Below are 22,136 nucleotides of genomic sequence, written 5' to 3'. Positions count from 1 at the left end.
AATTTGTGAAAAGTTTTATCCAAATACATGCTTAAATAATACTTTGGGAGACAAATAATTCATGTTAACAATATTTAAAAAAACAAAACTTTCAAATATAGTATTATCTTTTGTATAGTTACAAATGTGATTTTAGTCTTTAAAGTAGGACTCTTGTTGTTTTGGTATTACTGTGATTTTCTTTCATTGTAGCAAAGATTATGATTTAGGTTTTATTTTGTTTGCTTTTGTGATACCCATTTGTTTCATATACCAATAAAAAAAACCCTAGTTTTGGCTTAAATGATGGCAAATGCTATCAATGTGGGGGCTGTGATCAGGAAAAATGGGTGTCAGTAAATAAAAAAATTAACATATGTTCTGTAGTTAGTAATCTATGGGGTGCAACACAGAAATAATAAGAAAAAGTAATTAATTTCTATAATATGAAAAATAACTTCGAATTATACAATTGACAAAAAAAAAAACAAAATGAAAAATAAAATTACTTATAAATTAAGAAAAAAATGATAAAAAACAAAAAAGTTCCCTACAAAAAAGTCTTCTCATAACCTATAAATTAAGAAAAAAAGGAAATTGTATATGGCCTGCTTGCCATTACGTTTTGCAACTCCTCTATATTAAGTAAAATGATAAAAAACAAACCTTTTAAATTTCTTATACTTTCTAAAAAGAATAATATCCATAATATATTCATACTTACATATTTCGAAGGCATTATAATAAAAATATGAAACAAAAGTTTTAAGTTTTTTCATCCAGAATATATAATTTAAAAATAAATTTTAATATTATGAAGTATTTATTCTGAAACTGTAAATTTCTAAAAGAGTTTAATATTTAGGTGAAATGTTTCTAAAAGCGTGAAACTAATAATTTTAATATTACAAAATTAATTGTTTGAATATATTGAAACTCCAAAAATTATGACACGTAAAACTATTTTTTTAACATCCTATTATTAATAGGAACACGGTTAAAGAAATATCACAAAGTTAATAAAACTAAAACAATTGACTAAGAAGGTATATAAAATATTCATACAGCTATTTTAAATAATTATAATTCAAATGTAACTATTTACTTATTGATAAAAGGTTTCTAGAACTTATAATCCAAAAGAAAACATTATTATACTAATCACTGAGTATTTGCACCATCACCTCCATAGAAATCTTATTTTCATTTGTTGATATCATCGAATTAACATTTCAAAGTATACAACAAGTATAAACAAAACAAGACACAAGAAAAATAAACTAATATTAAAAGAATCCATTCATGTAATTATAAAATATCATATAACATAATTCATTTTCAAACTAAATCCAATATCAGCATATATGATTTCTAGATTCGAATATGTGTATTAATGTCGGAATATAACAAGTTATACATATAGTGATAAATCATACTAATCATACAAAAACATGGGATATGTGAGAAAACATTGTAAGAATGAGTAAAGCAGAAAAATGATATTTTCTTTTTTTTTATTAAATTTTCAATGTATATATTATTATTATTTGTAATGTTTAAGAAATATTATTTTATTATTTTTGTATTATATTAATTTAATCACTCTATAATTATTTCATTTATATTTTTGGCCACAAAACATTACTGCTTTAATTCATATATTACATATTTTTAATAATAATTATATTAACGTTTATACTTGCAGTAAAAAATATTATCAAGAGAATGACGTTATTTTAACAAGTAATTTATTTATGGCTGTTTTTTATTTTGAAAAACTTTAAATTGCATAGTAATGAAATATTATAATAAAATATTATTATCACGGTTTGTCTATTGAATGCATAATTTATAATATCGTATATGGTAGATATCCAGTACCAGATTCTGTTGTATGATTCCATTTATTAGAAGACAAAAATACATATTTTAATAATTAATTTATAACATTTAAAATATCTCAAAGTTGAAGAATGAAAATATAAAAGAGAGTACATCTAAATCATAAAACTATTTTACTAAACTTTAAATAAAATATAAAATATTTGCAAAAAGACTTTCTTGAAGAGTCTTACCTTAAATCAAATACTTGATAATGCAATAAGTGGCACCACGTCTTTATCTATGTATATATCTATCTTCAAAATTATTTAAGTTTTTCTACCAATGTTTATCCGTAACTATAGAAGACTTTTTCTAACAGTTAACGAGAATTCAACTTCACGTAATAAAGAAAACAAGCAGTTGAATTAAATACTCATTAATATAGTTAAATTTCCGAAATTTAAGCGGATAAAACCTCAATAATTAATTTTAATTGTGGTCATTAAATAATAATAATAATAAAATTATTATATAAGTTATTATTTGTATATATATTTTATTAATATTGAAATAAAAATAAACTATTATCTATTATGCGCTATAAAATATTATAAAGTGTATAATAAAAAAGAAATCTGTAACCGTTTTATAAATTGGAACCCCACTATAGTAGTCAATTATCTATTTAATTTAAATAAGAGTAAGTTTACTTTCAATAGAATTTTTTTTATTTATTTTTTCATTGTTAAAGATGGGAAATATGTAATGTTAATTATTATATATGCTAGATAAATATGTTTTTAGTCATTCTCAATGTAAATTAGATTTTTTTCAAAATTTTTTGATATATTTTGATTTTTAAATTTTAAAAATAAATTAATATAATAATTTTAATTCAATTATTTTTTTTCTGTTATGCATTTTTCGATTGATACTGAATGAAAATATGTTAAACATAAATAACTCAAATGCTAACATAATTGATTTAAAAATATTATATCTATTTATTTTTAATTAAAAATAAATGTATCAAAATTTAAGTTAAAGAAAAATTATAATTTAAAAATTTAAAAATATATTTAATCGAATAATTTATACCTTATTATTATACAAAAGAGTAAATTTTTTAATTAAGTAATATCATTTCTAAAAAGACTATTTTACCTTTTATAGACCTATATTAAAGATATAATCTTTTGTGATTTACTTAATATATATTTTGTAGGACAAGTTTAATCATTAGTAAATTAAAATATTTTTATTTATATAATTTTCATTTAAAAATAACTAAAAAATTCTTTGAGTAAAAATAATTATTTAAGAAACTCATTCTCACTATGCTAAATCATGAATGTTTTGATTATATGTTTAAAATCAACAAAGTTTAAAAATCAATAACTTAAAAGAAGTTGCATGTTTGAAAATGCCGTATAAAATTATGAGTGCATGTATTGATGTAACACTTACCACATATATATAATGCTACACCAAAACAATTGTTCATGCAAAACTTTTAACCTAAAATACAACTCCAAAATCTACAACCAAAGTATTCAATGCAAAGGAACTTCCTACATTAAAATCAAATATTTGTTCATAATAAAATTAGTCACAATATGAAGACAATCAACCCAAAACATACACTATAATGTAAATCACATGACCATCTTCAATCCAATCATTAGAAAAAATATTTGACAAAAAATTATCTTAGATTTTATTACGAGTGTGTGTCCTTCTCACTAATTCTAGATTATTTCTCTTAATACTATTGTTTTCACCAACCAAATCAACCAAATTGGACCTACACGAATTTTACACACCATAAACACACAAGAAATCTATATTCTTCTAGCCAGTCTTGAGGTTGAATTGTTTAAAATTCTTACACAATTTTCACTTTATATATACATACAACTTACACAACAAAAACATAACACCCTACTTTCCACCGTTTACCTAAGATTCGAACTACTCCGATATCAAAATGTTACACCCATTTTTTAGCTAAATTTCTTGTTAAATGAGATATTACCCGATTGATATAAAGCACAATCAAACATATAAATATAGAGTATATTTATAATTCACATTTATTTTATTACAAAAAATTTATAGATTCTATAAAATACCCTAAAAAAATAGATCATTGCACACATAGAAATAAAAGACAAGACCATAAATTCCATAACAAAGTACTTTTGTCAACTAAGCTACATAACACTTGTGAAGAGCATGCACTTTCTTATTACATTGAATTTTTCCAGGACTTACACCTTTCAAGACCGTGAGTTTAACTACGATTTTAGAAGTAGATTTCACAATGACATTGTTTAGGGACGAAACGAAATCCAACATTCGCGACCTCAACTTACTGTTTATGAGCTCGCATTGTATCAAATTATAGTATTTTGAATGAGAAAAATGTTAAGGTTTGGTTGACGAAAAAAGAAACATAAATGACTGCAATAAAATTTATCCAAAGAAATCAAAATGGATTTTTGTAAAAAATAGGATTCTCACACTCACCCTTTCAAATAATTGTTATTTTAAATTAAATTAATTATTTGATCATTTATTCTTTTAAATCACAATTTATTTACATTTAGTTATTCTTTTTTAAATTAAAGAAATTATGTATCAAAAAAGAGTGTCTTATTGCGACAAATACGTTACTATTTTTCATCAATAACGAAATAATATATTAACTAAGGGTAATTAATTATGTAACTAAAATATTCCACAAAAAACAAAGTTACGTGTTCCTAAAATTATTGGAAATAGAAGTAAAAGTATATTTGAAGGTTGCTTTCATTCTAGTACTTCTCACAGGAGTTATTATTCAACAAAGGAATGCATCACACCATGTTACAACATGGCATTCGGATCCGATGAAGTGTGTTACACGTCAAGGTGGGGACATTGTTGTCATTTTATAACTCTCAGTTCCCACCGAACCGCCACCGTTCTACCGCACACAACGGTTCGAGCAAAGCGAAGGCTCCTGAACAAGACAAACTGTTATTGATTGAGAACATGTTTTCTATCGGTTTTTTTACACACATAACATACTATTCCAATTCTATGGTGAAGATAGGTTGTCTTGTGGATATAGTTAACTAGATGACATCTTCGTTTTTCGTTGGTTATTTACAAAGTGTTTTGAAGTCGCCATCTTGGGGTTCTTTCCTCTGTTTTAACCAACTTGGCTTCCATATTCGGATTCTTTGGTTTGTCAGACTGTGAAAAGGACGTGCTTTTCATGATGGGGTGCTTTTGCTAGCTTAGCAAATTGTTTCTGTATGTGATCACAAATCCTCTCGTGGAATTGTTGCATTTTTTCTTTGAATGTTTTGAATTTTGTGTTAAAGATTCTGGGTATTATTGAAAAAGGTGGGGTTTTGAGGACTGTGGGGGTGTGGTTTTTGTCGCTGCTCAATCACGTGTGAACTTTTCCGTTAATTCAGAGTGGTGTGAGTGCATTTGATGGCATTTTCAAATGGTTGTGTTGTGTAAAAATGACTCTTTTAGGATATTTTATCTTCAGTAGAAATTCTTGGATTTGGGTTTTGTGGTTCGCTTTCTGTGTTTAGAGTTTTCCTGTATAATATGTCGTGTAAAGATTATGATCTGTTTTCAACCTTTGCCATGAAGTGGTTTCGAATTATCGTAATCTATGTTCCTGTCATGTATAATGTTTTTTTTTTCTTTCATGCTTGAAAAGTATGTTATTTTGGTTTAGTTTTATGAAAGGGATGAATTTTTAAGTTCTAAACTACATGAAGGAGGAACCAAAATCTGTAATCTCCTTTCATTTTCTCCTCCCTGAACCCTTTATTTCCCCAGTTTTAACATTTGGGTTTGTTTTTTTACCTGCAGTATGGGAGATGAAATAAGTAAGCAACATGAAGCGAGAGAAAAATTGAAAAGGATTGCAAGCTAAAGTGTTGCATTTATTCCTAGCAGGTTTATATTTGGTAATAGCTCTGATTAAGGGCCCTACAATGGGTACTATCATTGAAGCAGATGACATGTATACCAGGATCTTGGGAAGATGGCCTATCTTTTATTATGGAATGGGACACATGCTCAATGACATAACTGCAGCTTGTTGGTTCACATATTTATTATTGTTCTTGACAGATATTGGACTTTCACCAAGGTGCATTTAATATATTTTTTTCCACTTATCAACTCGTTTAGCTAAGTGTTGTCTAATTGCTTGTTGACTGTTGTTTGAAAATTGGAAAATATAGACCTGACATATTTGAACTGTTGTATAATATTTAAAATTGTTGGACAAGCATGCTAGTTTTATAAATTTTATCAGCAACTATTCCAGAAAAAGAGATACTTTCAGTTGGTTTAGATGGCTTAGTTTTTTGTTCTGTAGTGAACATACTGTGAACTGAACAATGTTGTTACCTTGGCCTGAGGGGAACTTGGTAGCCTGTTAGAAGTAACCCACTGGTGTGACTAAGAGTACTATGGTAGGTGACATTGACATTGTGCTGGTTTTTCTCACTAACAATTTTGGTTATATGCATTCCTTTAGATTTACGGTTTACCATACCATACTATGCCCTTTTCTACATCTTAGGTTGCTTCTAGTGATATGTATTTACCCTGCTATAGAAAACGAAAGGAGACAGAAAAATGACTGATATTGATGGCTAACTAAAACAGAGTTAACATGGCAGGTAGTAAAAATACAATTTCAAGACCAAAGGAGAGTGTCAATTCACTTGGTAAATAACTGATACCCCTTCACCTCAAAAACCCCTTTTTCCCAAGACTCAAATAGCAAATCCTAACCAACTTGCACCCACATACGAATTACATATTTTCGTCCTCCTTTGGACACCCTTAGCCACTTGGTCATATTTGCATCTGCCACAACATTTGTAGGTCCATGTTCAGTAGGCCTACCAATGCCTCCAATCATTTTGGACAAACATATGATAAAGGTTTTTGAGGCATAAAATGCATTCAATTTGTACCTCCGGATAAAAAAGCATGATACTCTCAGATCTTGCATAAAAATCTGTTGGATGCTTCCAAATTTTTTTTTTTGACATTTCTTTGCTGCCCGTTTCACAGGAATGCAGCTGCTGTGATGCTTTCAGGTCAAGTGGCTGATGGATTTGCCACCATATTTATTGGAGAACTGGTATTTAAGCCTTATTTTCTCCGTTCATTCTAGGGAAATATTTTATATGCTTCTTATAGGTCACATTCATCTGACTTCATTTTCTCTTTTCTATACCTCCTTGTGTCAGAGAGTGGTGCTCTTACTGTGTATAGGTTTACCCTGCATAATAACTGGGTAACCAGATTTTTTTTTCTGGAGACAATGCTGAATTTACTTGATGGTTTTCTTAATACCTGATATTATCCGATGAACCTTCGCTGTATGATAAAACAGTAAAATTTACTGCATTTCTTCACCTAATTCATTCAAATAATTTAATCTTCATCTCATTAGTGATTTTATCCAGAAATGACAAACAGAATCTAAGAAATTTGAAAAATTTCACTTTTCTTTTCCTTGATGCTGCTCTTTTCCCTTGTTCTATTATGTGCTTCAGACCTGCCTTATTTCGGTTGGCATGCTCATTTATTTCGCCTTGCTTGACAGATAGATAGATTTGGACACTTCAAGATATGGCATGGTGCCGGTTCTGTATTGGTGGCTGTTTCATTTTCTTCAGTTTTTGGGGTTTGTTTACCTTGTAAAATTTTTAGTTCCTATTCATCTACTTTTGAAACTGTGAGTTATAGCATATTTGCAGCAATCTTCAACCTGGGCTGGGCTGCTACTCAGGTTTCACACATGTAATAATTTCATCAAATTTATTTATTTATTTATTTTCATTTGATGCTAAAAAATATAACTATAAGTTTGAATTTCAAAATAGAAGTGGTTTACTTTGTGATGTTTTTGGCATACTGATTGTAACAATGATGTTTGATTTTTGTAATTTCATCTTTAATTGCCAGAGCTAAATGCCACTTTAATAACCAAGTCTCAGAATGATTTGAAGCAACATTCATTTATAAACCAAGTAACACCAGTGAACTTCTCTAATCTGATAATTTACATGGATAAAAGAAGAATCTAATGAAAAAGGCACAGGCTCCTAGCTCTTCAAGTTAGCATAAGCTCACCAATTTTTATTGTTCTCTTGAAGGTCCATGGTGACTTGCATCACACTGAACTCGACAAGCAGAGTGGCACTGGCTAGCTGTCGCAATGCTTTTACCATGGTAAAGCTTCTAGTGAACTTTCCATACAAATCAATACATTAATATTATTAATTACTAATGTATGTAATTAATTCTCTTTACAAGATTGCCAACTTGAGTTTGTATGCAGTTGCATTGATAGTATTCAGTGTCATTGATGGAAAAACACATACTGATGTTCAAAATCAGGTATGTATCACAGTAATTATTCGGATCCATCTTTAATCATCTATTGTTATGCATAATCACTTTGTTGTCCTTCAAATGAGCAGTATCGTTGGATTGCATTTCTGTCTATTTTTATTGGATGTTGCTTTGTGAGCGTATTTCTTCTTGCAACCAAAGAGCCCAGGTGTGCTTCTTGGCTTACTTCTGTCACTATCCTTGGATTAAAGCCATTTTTCTCTCACAAACTATAGTAGATATACCATGATCTTGTACATACTCTTTACATTATCAAGATGCTGTATGTTTAAGTGGTAGATATGAGGAAAGAAATGCTTGAATTCCCCCTTTGCATCCAGATTAATTGAAAGCATTAACAAGCTCAGCGGCTACCTTATAGAGAGAACTTATAATTGTAGAAGTTAAACCAAACAAAGCTATTTTTCATGCAAGTCAATTATATCTCTCACTAAGTTCTTACAAACTAGGCTGCATGAGTAGTTTCAGCAACTAATTTAGAATTGAGTTTGTTTTCTTCTTAGGTTAAAGGTAGGTGTACATGGAAAGGTTCATGCAAGGATTTCATGGAATTACTGGTTCAAGAGAATTCTGTATTACCAGGTTGCTCTAATTTACGTGATCACAAGATTGGTTCTCAATGTTTCTCAGGTAGTATGTCTTTCTTTCTTTCATGTTCGTGTTCATTATCTTGGAAGAGGATAGGCTTAATATGTGTTCTCAATGTTAAGGTTGAATATAGTGTAAGACAATCTTTCAGAAACATAACTCTTGCATTTGAATTTCGAACAAAACATGATAATATGGTATATGAATGGATATTTTGATACCAAAATACCTTGTTTTTTTTCAGGCATACCTTGCTTTTTTTGTCATCAATGATCTTCAAATGGCCCAATCAGCCAAAGCTTTGGTACTCCACAAATTTTGTCCATTGAGCTTTAAATAAGTTTGAACAATGGCATGTCTGATTTCTCTGTCTTATGTTGTTTGGCACAGGTTCCTGCTCTCATATACATCTGCAGCTTCGTTGTATCTCTAGTGTTACAGGTTTCTTCATATGGATATCTTTCTGCATTACATTTCCATATTTTCAATCTCCAATTCCACTGTTAAATTGGTCATTAACCTTTGTAGGAGATTTCATGGACTGGGAGAATGCTCAAGGCCTATTACTCTGCTGGATGCATTCTTTGGATTTTTTGTGGGGCAGTAATCTTTCTTTTGAGTGCAAATATGAGTTATGTGATGTACATAGTGTCAGTAGTTATCGGCATAGCAAATGCTCTTATGACGGTAAGATATGGTGTTTACTTGATTAAATTGACAACAGTTGAAGAAATATGTATCTTACTTTTATGTGGAAATGATGTCTTGGTTTGAGTTTTTAAATGTTTTTAATTAACATAGTATCATAAATTCATCTTGTCACAGTTTAAATCTTTTCAATGATTTTTATTAACAGGTAACTGGAGTAAGCATGCAGAATTTTCTGATTGGAGAGAACCTTAATGGTTGTGCTTTTGTTGTTGGATCATTGAGCTTTTTGGACAAAATTTCATGTGGGATTGCTTTATATGTTCTTCAGTCAAACCAAAGTAAGTTTCTTAAATTTCTTTTATTAGAAAACTCACTTCGTTTTATTTTACATTGTTGAAATGATGAATGCAGAAATCTCTTCACAGCTTGAGGGAACACAGTTTGCCTTTACAGTTACGAGGTATGGTTTGGGTGTTGTTCCTGCAATATGTTCACTAATTGGGGTGATAGTAACTTACACAATGGATTTCCAGAATCTCTCAAATCCCTCAAAGTCGTTGAGAGCACCACTATTAGTCTAGTTTTCTCACTCAACATAACCATTATCCTTTCTCGTAGCATCTACCATACAGCAACCTTGTACCAGCATATATTTTTTATTTGAAATATCTTATTTGTACCTAGGAATTTCCTTATACTTTCCACATCTAACCTTATTTTTAGTTTATTTAGTTACCAAATATTATTTGTATATATATATAACCATTTTTTCCTTTTCAATCCATTTTCAAGTTGTGTTACATAAACTTAGAAGCATAGTCGATTTGTTATATTAATGTCAATAAATTTATAGAATAAGTCATACATAGATGTTTACGTTATTTTTGGTATGTCAAATTCGATCAGTTATATTTTTGTTTTGATCATACATTTGATAATGAAATCGTTGAAATCCGAGTAATTTGAGAAACTTTGAGTCAATTGAAGGTGAGATTCATTTATGAAGTAAATTTTAAATTTTCCTGCAATAAATTGTTTTGATTAAAGTTTTCTAAATAATTTATCGAAAATATATTTTTTAAATAGTTGAGTTAGGTGGCAAGATAATTTGAATATAGCTTCTTCTATTCTTATTTCATCTTATAAATTAATGAATACACTTTGAAATAAAGGTGTTTAGGACTTTCCACTACAAAATTTTAACTGAATAATAATAGAGGAATTATGAAATGAAATTGGGAACACTGCAGCATAGCCTTGCTCATAAAAGCTTAAACGGATCATTCCAATAAGAAAAAGAAAAATGTTTTTTTACACTAAATGCACCACTTGGCACTATAAAGCTTATATGTGAAAACTTCTCAAAGAAATTAAGAATATAAAAAACTAACTTTTAAAATTAATTTATACATAAGGTAGGTGTAAGAGCTCTTTGTTATAGTTGTTATATATATATATTTTTAATTTATGTTTAACCAAATTTTAAATAATAAAAAAAATTAATATTTTCTTTGTTGATATAAAGAATTTCTTTGATATAAATGTGAAAGTGTTAAGTTTGGTTGCATGAGTTGTACGTGCATTAGTTTTCTCTAGGCTATAATTTGATGGTAGCTCAAATGGCCATTTTGAAGTCTTATGTCGGTTGGAAACATTAATCAAAATGTCTTACTTTCTAAACTTTCTTATTTCCTATCAATTCATTTTTTTCATAATTTTAAAACTTGTGCCTCTAATCTTCTTTTCCCATCATCACACTAACCTCAAACTTAAACATCACGAAATCTAAACAAAATTGCTGTCCAATTTTATTAACTTTGAAAACAAAAGGATATTAATTGTGGAAGAAAATGTTCTGGCAAAATTATCAAAAACATTAAAAATGAAGAAAAGAAAAATAACATGGGTTTTCTTCTTTTGAATACATCTACAACTAAGATTTAATAGGTTATAAATTATTAAAAGAGACTCATAAATTCCCTTTCCACACCAAAAAATTGGCAACTGCTTTTTCTAAGATGGTCCTTTTCTTCATTTGAAACTTGAGTCTTCTTAAATGTTTATCTCTAAAGCTGAAAAATAATGTTATCCTTTTCTTTCTGTAAAAAACTTCACAGTTTTCGATTTGTTTGAGGCAAGATATATACATGTATCATAAACTACTTGCTCAGTTTTGGTATTATGCTAAAAACTGACTTATAAAATGAAGTGCAATTTATACTGTGAATGATGTTATATATCTTGAGTCAAACAACATTATGAAAGAAATCCACAGAACTGAAAACTGGTTAGTTTGGTAATGCCAGAAAATTTATAAATTAAGAGGAATGAAATTGTCTAGTATAAGAAAGTATATCAATCATATTATAAGACATATTTTGATGATACAACTAGTATGCATAAAATACAAGCCATATATATATATATATATGCATGAAGGATACAGAGATGCAAGAGTATAACAGGAGATGGAGAAAGCTAAGTAGAAAAGTAATAATAAGTAGAGAGAAAACAGATGAATGAAGGAAGGAAATCAGCAAAAATTTTCCTAAGCTGATAACTTGAAAAGAGGTTTTTTCCCTGCATCACCTAAGTGAGGATCACGCTTAGCCTTCAGCAAATGCCCCAAAACTTTGGCATAACGACTGACCAACTTCTTGAACTTCAAACCTTGGAGGTTGTCCTTCTGTTGCATCCGAACCAGCTGAAGATGCTGCTTCTCTTCCTCGGTGAAATGTTCACCGAGTGAGTTTCTTGATCCCTTGCCTCCCTCATCACTGTTATTATTACCCTTTGTTTCATTGTCATCTCCTATGATCAACTGCTTCAAGCTTTTGTGGTCACTCTCGCCACCGTGTTTCACCTCAGCAATAATACCATTGGTTTGAGCAGTGTCCACTGTGAGTTTCTCATCACCCATTGCCGATTTGGGTTTCTCGTTGCCTTGCACTGAAAATTGATGTTTCCTTGTTCTTCTTGACATGGTGATGTCATAGGGGCGTTTCACCGAAGGAGATTGAACCTCCATTAATTAACTTGTACTATGATCTTTCTTTCTCTGTAATTTTTGTGTGGAGATTCTCAAAGGGTAGCCATGGGTGGAGCTCTTGGACGGCAAGATCAGTCCTTGAGGGAGAGAAATGGTGAGTTTCTTAAAGAGGAACCAAAGGGGTTGGTTAGTTTAGAGGGTTTTCAAAAGGTGAAATGTCTGTTTTCTGGTTGTCCATGTGTGAAAATTGAAAGATTAACTCTCCAATGCCAATGAACCTCAAGAAAATGAAACGGGGAAGCTCACCAAACTTTACAATTTTTTCATCATCTCAAACTTATGGTTTTTGTAAGTATATATAGACAAATTTAAACAAAAAAATTATGGATCTAAACAACAATTTTTTTAAATTACGGATTTACACAAGTCATGGAATCCGACTACAAATAAAAAAGTCATGTACTCCAAAAATCATTTTAGAATATTGTAATAGATTACTACACCTTTTTTATTATAAACTAATAATAATATAAATTTATTATTTGTTTATAATGAAAAAATACATAATAATAGATTATGATGTTCTAAAATCGTTTTTTAATATACAACTTTATCTTTAATTACTGTTAGGATGAAGTGGTGAAGGAACACGACTTCTTTATGCTTCACAACTTGTCTAAATCTTAATTTCCAAATTTTTTTGCCTAGATTTATAATTTTTTTTTGTTTAAATTTGCCTCTGTACAAAAGCCCAAACTTATTTATTCGTGTATAGGAGTGAGTTGGTGGGTTTGCAGCTTTCGGGTGCAGTGGGAGCTAAGGAGCCTTCAATCGACATCGATCACAGATAGCTTCTCACCTGATGATTTATATTATTTCCATGAGCATATGGTAAGGTAGAAAGGACAGGGAAAAACCAGAATTGGAATAAGGCCTAGTCTTGCATACTGCATTAATTCACTTTTCTTAATCTGTGCCTGTGACTTTTCTTTCTTCTAGTAGGTCAGTGGAAAGTCAGCATTTTCCTCCCTTTAGTTAAGTTCGTTACCTTTCAGCTAACTGTCTAGATGCCAAAAACAGATTATGTCTCTGCCAAAGGCTACCCTTGTACTTTCATACCATATTTTCCCTATAATATTTTAGGTTTAATCCTTTACTACATCCCTATTTATGTACGAATTTCTCAATTGCGTCCTCGTTTTTTAAAGTGTATCAAAATGGTCCTTAATTTTGAAAATTGATATCAATTGAGTCCTTTCCGTTAAGTTGGCTGGACGGCGTTAAAAAAATTGATGAGTGGATGCTGTGATGACGAACGAACGCTCGTCCACCAGCGAACGAACGCTCGTCCACCAGCGAACGAACGCTCGTCCACCAGCGAACGAACGCTCGTCGACCTCTTACTGCTGGACGACCGTTCGTTCCACACTGGACGACCGTTCGTTCGGTGGTCGACGAGCGTTCGTTCGCTGGTGGACGAGCGTTCGTTCGCTGGTGAACGAGCGTTCATTCGCTGGTGGACGAGCGTTCGTTCGTCATCTCAGCATCCACTCATCAATTTTTTTTAACGTCGTCCAGCCAACTTAAAGGAAATGACTCAATTGATATCAATTTTCAAAATTAAAGACCATTTTGATACACTTTAAAAAACGAGGACCCAATTGAGAAATTCGTACACAAATAGGGATGTAGTAAAGGATTAAACCAATATTTTACAAACATATAAAACTTAAAAAGATAACGATACTTTGACAATATTTTTTTAATAACATTTTAACATTATCGTGTCATTCTGTGATTATTTCAAAATTACTTCACAATCAATAATAATAATAATTATAAACATTAACACAAACTAATCACAGAATGACGATAGTGTTAAAATAATTATAAAAAAAATATTCTCAAAGTATCATTATCCAACTTAAAATGCTCCCACTATTCTTAATACATCCACATTATTTTAATAATTCATGTTAAAGACATTTTTATCCTTTGACTCTTCAAGATGTGCCTTTTAAAAATAAAATTATAAAAAAAATCATTTTAAAATGAACATACTTCAAATTTCACATGTGATGATTACTCTTAATAATATTATATTAATAGATTTTAAATTAAACTATATATATATGACTTTCTACAAGTTAATTTAAATGTAAAGGATTTTAGTTGGTTAATTTGATCTTTTTTTCTTAAATCTTTTATGGAAAACTTTATCCTAGCACATTCCTAATTTGAAATTCATGATAATATCATGTCTTCAATCTACCAAATTACATCTTAGTCTCACGTGAGGCGAGATTAGTTATAAAAATATATATATAGAACAATTATTTTTTTACTCATTTATTTTGTTGAGAAGAGTTATAAATAGTTCGTTTCCTAGGTCTTCTCTTTTGAGTGGATTTAAGGGAGTGAATTTGAGGGGATTTGAAAGGATTTGAAGATAAATTTTTTTATCGTTTATTTGAGTGAATTTGGAGGTAAATGAAAGTGAATTTGGAAATAAATTTTTTTAATTTGTCACGTTAATACAATTCTATACTAATTCTCACAAATTTTATTTTCAAATTCACTCTCATTTACCTCCAAATTTATTCAAATAAACGACAAAAAATCTACTCCCTCAAATCTACTCAAAAGAACAGGGTATTAGTTATTTTATATTTTTAATTTTCTTAAACGAAGTATTTTAGTCTCTTATTCATTTGATTTATTTTTAAACCGATTTACTATAGATATAACAATATATTTCAACTCTATAATTTAATATCTAATAAATTACATTTTAGTTTTAAATAAAACTATTACTTTCTCAAATTTAAAATTTTCGAATCATTCTCTAAAATATGTCAATTATGTATAAAGTTATAATTATTTTATTAAAATATTATAAACTTTTTTATTGTTGAATATTCGTCTTATAAATTACACTAATATTATTTAATAAAAAATTAACATAAATTACATATATACATATAACTTCGTATAAGGATTTAAATAATTATATTTATAAAATAAATCAAAATATTATCTTAATAAATCATTTCAAATATTTACTAACACAAAATTTATATTTTTTAATATTATAAATTTTGTTTTATGTTCACTTACTTTATTGTTCCTCTAATTTCAAATTGGTAGAGTTTTATGATTTTAATAAAACAAAATCAAAAAGTAAAATTTATTAAACTAATTATTTTAAAATATAATATTAATATATTTATATAATCATTAGAAGAGTCTATGAAAATATTGGCTGTTAGATTTTTTGTATACATATATATATATAAACGAATTTAACAATAAACATAATATAAAAAAATTAATAAAAATAATTTATTAATTCTTTTTTCTATACTATTTTTATATTTTGAATTTTGTCCTTTTGTAATTTCTAATTACATGGTTAATAATAAAATAAAATTTAAAAAAATGTATTTTATTTTTATTTCTTAAAATAATATTATTTAAAAAACAATATACATTTATTAATAATAAAAATTATTTATAATGTAATATAAAATAAATTGTAACGTAAAAATTTGTCTTAAAAAACTACATTTATATATTTTATATTAATTTGTAATATAAATATTTTTATTGTTGAATATTTTTCATATTTTTAGGATGTAAAAATTAAATTGATATTTGTTTAATAAAAAAACTAACATCAATAATATATTCATAAAAATTGGCATAAAATTTTAGATAATTATATTTGTAATAGAATAAATTAATATATTGTACTTAATAATTCATTTCAAAGGTTTAAATTAGATATTTGTAATAAAAAAAATCATACTTAATAATATAAATTTTGTTTTATATTCTTTGAATTCACTTTTTACTATTTTCAACTTGAAAAATGTAAAGTTTAAAATCTTAGTAAGATCAAAACAAAAAGTAAAAACCAACAAACTAATTGTTTTAAAATATATCATTAATATATTTATATTGTCGGTACTAGTGTCTAAAAATATATATTATATGTATATTGATTAGACGAGTCTATCAATACACACTAGACAGATATTAAAAAAAATATTATATGAGTTTAACAATATACACGTTAGACGAGTTTGTACATACATTTATTAGACAAGTAAAATAAAAATTATTAGACAAGTCTAGCTATAAATAATAAACAAGTTTGTTCATACATTAATTAGATGAGTATAAATAATAAACAAGTTTGTTCATACATTAATTAGATGAGTATAGTAAAAAATATTAGATAAGGCATTTTATACATTCATTAGACGAATCTAAGCATACATTGATTAAACGAGTATAACAAAAAATATTAAACACCAATTTGTCGATGTACTGATTAGACAAGTTTAATAGTGTACATTAGATGAGTTTGTTTATACAATCATTAGACAAGTATAGTAAAAAACATTAAATGAATCATTCTACACATTGATTAGACAAGTCTAGGATACCTATTAGATGAGTATTTGCATACACTAATTAAAAAAGTCAACAAACACATATAAGTTTCTCCATACACTAATAAAACAATTTTACCAATATACATTGCAGAAATGTGTTTGTTCATACACAAATTATAGGAGTCTATTAATACACATTAGACAAGTTTGTCCATTCACTAGTTAAACAAGTCTTACAATACACATTAAATGAGTTTAAACATATGTTGATTGGATGACTATGTCCATACACTAATTAAACGACTTTAGCAACAAACACTAGACGAATTCTATGTCTATACATTGATTGAACAAGTCTAGTAGTATACATTAGACAAGCTTGTCTATACACAAATTGGACGAATTTACTAATACACATTAGACGAGTTTCTCCACTCAGTGATTAAAAAGGTCTAAATATACACTAATTAAACAATTCTAGCAATACACGTTATACTAGTGTGTTTGCATACTAATTAAAAAAGTCTAGCAATACATATTAGGCGAGTTTGTCGATGTATTGATTAAAGGAGTCTAGCAATGCAAATTAGAATAATATAGCAAAAAATTTGCATGAGACTGTCCATACAATAATTAGACAAGTATAACAAAAAATATTAGACAAGTCTAGGAATACATTCATTAGATAAGCAAAGAAGAAAATATTAGACGAGTCATTCATATATTGATTAGACGACTCTAACAATATATATTAGATAAGTCTTTATACATATAAATTAGACAAGTCTATTAATACACATTAAACAAGTATTTTCATTTACTGATTAGATTAATCTTGAAATACACATTATACTAGTTTGTTCGTACATTAATTAGATGAGTATAACAAAAAAATTACATATGTCTTGCAATACACATTAGACGAGTTTGTCCATATACTAATTTAATGAGTTTAATAAAAAAATATCAGATGAGTCATTCCATATATTGATTATATGCGTTTAAGAATATACATTAGACGAGTATGTCCACACATTAATCAGACGAATCTTGGAACACATATTAGACGAGTTTGTCCATACACTGATTAGACCAGTCTAACAATATATGTTAGCGAGTTTGTTCATACATATATTAAATTAATATATTAATACACATTAGAAGATTCTATCCATTTTATGATTAGATGAGTCTTGCAATATATATTATACATGTTTGTCTATATATTAACTAAATGAATCTAACAATACACATTAGACGTGTGTGTCCATATACTTATTAGACGAGTCTAACAACACATATTGAACAAGTTTGTCAATGCATTGATTAAACAAGTCTAGTAATACACATTTGAAATAACATGCAACATCCAGAAATGAGAAGGGGGTGGAGGAGTTTGAATAAAGTTTGAAAAACTTTTCGCAATTAGTGTTAGACGTTGTTTGTAGGGGTTAGACGGTTTGCAGACAATGTTTAACATTTAAGGATTTGTTAAAGGATTTAGGAACACAGTAAAGGATAAAAGAGATGAAAGCTCATTTTTATATTGGTTCACTCTAATTGAGCTACATTCAGTTCTCCTTTAAGCACTATTAAAGGGTTCCTCTAACTTTAAAAAGTTACAATGAGTTTCATCACTCCTGGTTTTACACTAGCCCAACTGATAAAACTATTTAACTCCTTCTTAGTTAAACAATCAAGCGTTTTAATTCACTTTTTGTTATCCAAGAACAATAAAGTGTTTTCCAAACAAGTACATATGAAAATCTCTTTTAGAGAGGATATTAATAAATACAAAATATATTTTGAAAAGACTTGTTACAAGAATTTTTCTCAAAGCTAGACAATGCAATAACAAGAGAATTTTGGCAACATAAGAATATATGCAGTTGTTATTTTGTTTTTCTCATGCAATCTTCTATATATAGGCAACTTCAAGTAAGATTTGTTACTCTGAAGCATTGACTTTGATATAGGTATTGTAGCCTTTTGTACATTGTCACTACTTTGCTTGTGCAGAGAAACTGTGTTGCTAGACGGATTGGCCAGACAGAAGGCATCATTGAAGAAACATTCATAGAATGTCTTTGTATTTCTCAACGTTCTTCTGAAACGACATAGAACTTTTGAATAAAGAATTTGTCTTTGAAGGATCTGCATAGATAAAGAGAAACAACGTAACAAAAAAAAATATTATTTGTATGTTGAATTTAAAACGTTAGACATTTATTATAACAATTAGCGTAGTCCACGTACTATATCGTTTATTGCGTGTTAGAATTGGAGCCCTTATATCTCAATCCAAGAGGGGGTGACTTGGATTTAAAACAACTTTTAACAAATCTTTTAAAAACTTAAGTTCTTGGAATCTATTTACAAAAGATTTTAAACCAACAAAAGAAAATGCAAAAACTTAAACAAGATCACATATCAATTTTATACTGGTTCAACTATTAATTTGAGTTTATTCCACTATATTGCAAAGGTCAAGAATACAATGAAACTCTCAATTGTATCCTCACACACTTCAATACACAAAATTATAAACAAGAGAGGTTCAACACACTCTCATACACATTGCCTTCTTAGCTGAGGCAACTAAGAAATTTATACAAGAAAAAATAAAACTTGGGAACACTACTTATGTGTAGATCTTACAGATGAAAACCACTGCAGTCCTCTTGATTGTTCTTCCTTTCTTGGAATCTTGCATATCTTTGAGATTCTTTAAAATGTTTGGTTGATTGCGCCAAGAATGTCTCAAGACAACTCTTTGATCTGTTCTTGTTTCACTTTTGTCAAAAAGATGTAATGTAATTCATAATTGAAACAAGTTAGATCGCACATATATATACAAGATACAAAAACCTGATGCACTTGATCGATTAGATTAATTCCTTAATCGATTAGGCCAACTCTCTGTTTTAATCGATTAGGTTAACTCTTTAATCGATTAAAACAGGCAGTACAACCTTATTGTGCTTCTGAAACACTTTAACTGATTGTGGACTTTGTCAATTAATACAACCATATTTATGTACATTTGCTCTTCTATATAACTAAGACTCTTCAATACATGAATTATGCATCTAAGACTCTATCCTATATGAGTTTAATTATATTCTAATAATTTAAGCACTTAAAAAAAACATTTTTCATAGTTCATCATCAAAAACACTTTTAACATTGCGTTTAGGATATTATGCTCTCTTTATCGTTTAGGATATATATTGTTGAGAAATATATATCATTTAGCAAGTTATTCTAGACGGTATTTTTGATAGATAATATTTTGTTAAACGATTTTGTTAAACTTCAAAATAAAGAATTTCTAAAAGATCTTGTCTTAACAAAATTACATCAATATATTCATTTACTGATGATATTTTTAACAAATCAACTCTACACATTTATGCATGTTTTAGAGAGTCTACTTTGTTTTTACACACGTTTTCAGCCTTGCATCTGTGTTTTTTCATTGATTGAAGTTGAATTGCCTTCCACGTTGCAGTATAATACGGGTACACTCCCAAGCATATTTTTCATTTTATATTTGTTTACTTTATTATTTATTTTTGTTTCCAATAACAAATTAAATCATATTTAAAAATTTGATTAATCAATTTTTACTCAAGTCTTAATCAATTTTATAGATTCTTAAACTTTTACTAAGTGTAGTTTTGGTGCTAGCAAATATTACAATTATATTCCACTTAGAGAAAATATATTAATTAATTAAAATTAAACTCTTTAATTTAATCAATAATATTTAACAAAGACTATAACATTTGTTAGTGTGTGACTCCATAAGCCCATTAAAAACACTGATAATAAATTACCTCATTATTTTATTAATCAAGGTATAAAATATCTTTTATTTTAAACTATTAGAAGATTAATATAATATTTTCTTTCATCTTTACTACTTTATGTTAATTCTAGAATATGGTATAGTTGTCAAATTGTAATTAGTTTAATAAAGACTCTTTCCTTTTTCATTGATAATACCTTGATCAATGTCTTTGTTCATATAAAACTTAAAATTATTACCAATGATGGATAGATTCTATTTTATTAATCATTAATTCTACAAAAAAAATTTAATCATATCCACTTATCATTCAACTAACATCTAATACAATACAAAAGTTTAAATTATTATAGAAAATAAATTTTTAATATATATAAATTTTTTATATGTGCACAAAATAAACTTCATAATTTACTTTACTTTAATAATATTACTTTATAATATATATATATATATATATATATATATATATATATATATATTCTTTTTCATCACTATTAATTTCACACGTTATATGATGTAATCTTTGTTTTCTTTTTCAAATTGTAAATTCTGAATCCAAAATTTTGAAATAAACATCAATCCTTGCTTCTAGTTGGAAGCATGCATGGGCCTTTTCGTCCAATTTCATATTCTCATAGACAATTCTAAATACACATGAAATCTAAACAAAAAGCTCGTAATTACTAAATTATTATAAAATAATAAAGGCTTAATTGTTATTTTTGTTCCTACATTTAGCGTTTATTGTCTCGTTGGTACCCGCTTTTAAAACTATCTTTATTGCGTCCCCATGTATAATTGTGTCAATCAAGTCTCTTCCATTAAATTAGTAGAAATAGAGTTAATTTTGTGCTGACGTGACAAAAAAAGCATGTCACTTTTTTCTCTCTCTCCTGTACTCTTCTACGTAACTCTGACACGTCTTTTTCTCTCTCTTCTGCTTCTTTTAAAAAAAAGTTTGTCACATTCATCGTTTTCCACATTAAGAGAAGGAACATTGGTTGAAGAGAATCAGGGGAGGGAAAACAGAAGTAGAGGAAGGGAGGAAGAAGAAACAATGCGCACCTTAGCATGGATTCCTCTCCGTCGTCTTCTCTCTCCTTGCTCGCTTCGACCCCACGACATCATCCACTCTCCAATTGAGAAAGGCACTGATTCCCATTCCCATCCCCATTCTGCCTCACATAAACCCAACCCTAACTTCCATCTTCTCCCTTCTCACTCAAGGAGATGTTGTGGCTCATGAGATTCTCGGGCTTTTTCTCCGCCACAATGTTCCTCATTCTCCTCTCCCCCTCCCTCTAATCCTTCCACCTAGCCAAAGCCATCCACTCCTCCCACCTCAACGCCGTCCTCCGCCTCCCGCTCCAGACATCGCCACTCTCCTTTTGTTGCACTGCCCCATTCTACAATGCCAACAAATGCGCCCCAATTGGACCTC

At 28.6% G+C, this 22,136-nt stretch overlaps 2 protein-coding genes across 5 annotated transcripts; one reads left to right on the top strand and one right to left on the bottom strand.

Annotated features, from left to right (window-relative positions):
• Positions 1 to 4,719: 4,719 nt before the first annotated feature.
• On the top strand, positions 4,720 to 10,272 carry LOC124842992 (uncharacterized). 4 transcript variants are annotated; one of them, XM_088108244.1, is made up of 13 exons: positions 4,720 to 5,103; positions 5,683 to 5,965; positions 6,904 to 6,973; positions 7,442 to 7,638; positions 7,995 to 8,070; positions 8,155 to 8,238; positions 8,322 to 8,401; positions 8,757 to 8,883; positions 9,086 to 9,145; positions 9,232 to 9,282; positions 9,370 to 9,528; positions 9,698 to 9,830; positions 9,918 to 10,056. In XM_088108244.1, exons 2-13 carry the CDS (start codon positions 5,808 to 5,810, stop codon positions 9,920 to 9,922), a joined length of 1,200 nt encoding a protein of 399 aa, XP_087964370.1. In that variant the 5' UTR covers positions 4,720 to 5,103; positions 5,683 to 5,807; the 3' UTR covers positions 9,923 to 10,056. The 4 variants fall into 4 exon arrangements, with proteins under 4 accessions (XP_087964370.1, XP_047175566.2, XP_047175567.2 ...); XM_047319610.2 differs by having other exon boundaries at positions 4,732 to 5,103; positions 9,904 to 10,272; XM_047319611.2 differs by lacking the exons at positions 4,720 to 5,103; positions 5,683 to 5,965 and adding an exon at positions 6,213 to 6,293 and having other exon boundaries at positions 9,904 to 10,272.
• A 1,561-nt stretch (positions 10,273 to 11,833) lies between these two features.
• Positions 11,834 to 12,781, bottom strand: LOC124842993 (uncharacterized). Its single transcript, XM_047319614.2, has one exon. The coding sequence runs from the start codon at positions 12,518 to 12,520 to the stop codon at positions 12,041 to 12,043; it is 480 nt and encodes a 159-aa protein (XP_047175570.1). The 5' UTR covers positions 12,521 to 12,781; the 3' UTR covers positions 11,834 to 12,040.
• Positions 12,782 to 22,136: the final 9,355 nt, after the last annotated feature.

The sequence above is a fragment of the Vigna umbellata genome, chromosome 3, assembly GCF_029865625.1.
Source record: "Vigna umbellata cultivar VRB3 chromosome 3, Vumbellata_1.0, whole genome shotgun sequence".
NCBI lineage: Eukaryota > Viridiplantae > Streptophyta > Magnoliopsida > Fabales > Fabaceae > Vigna > Vigna umbellata.
This window is presented reverse-complemented; position numbering and strand designations above follow the sequence as displayed.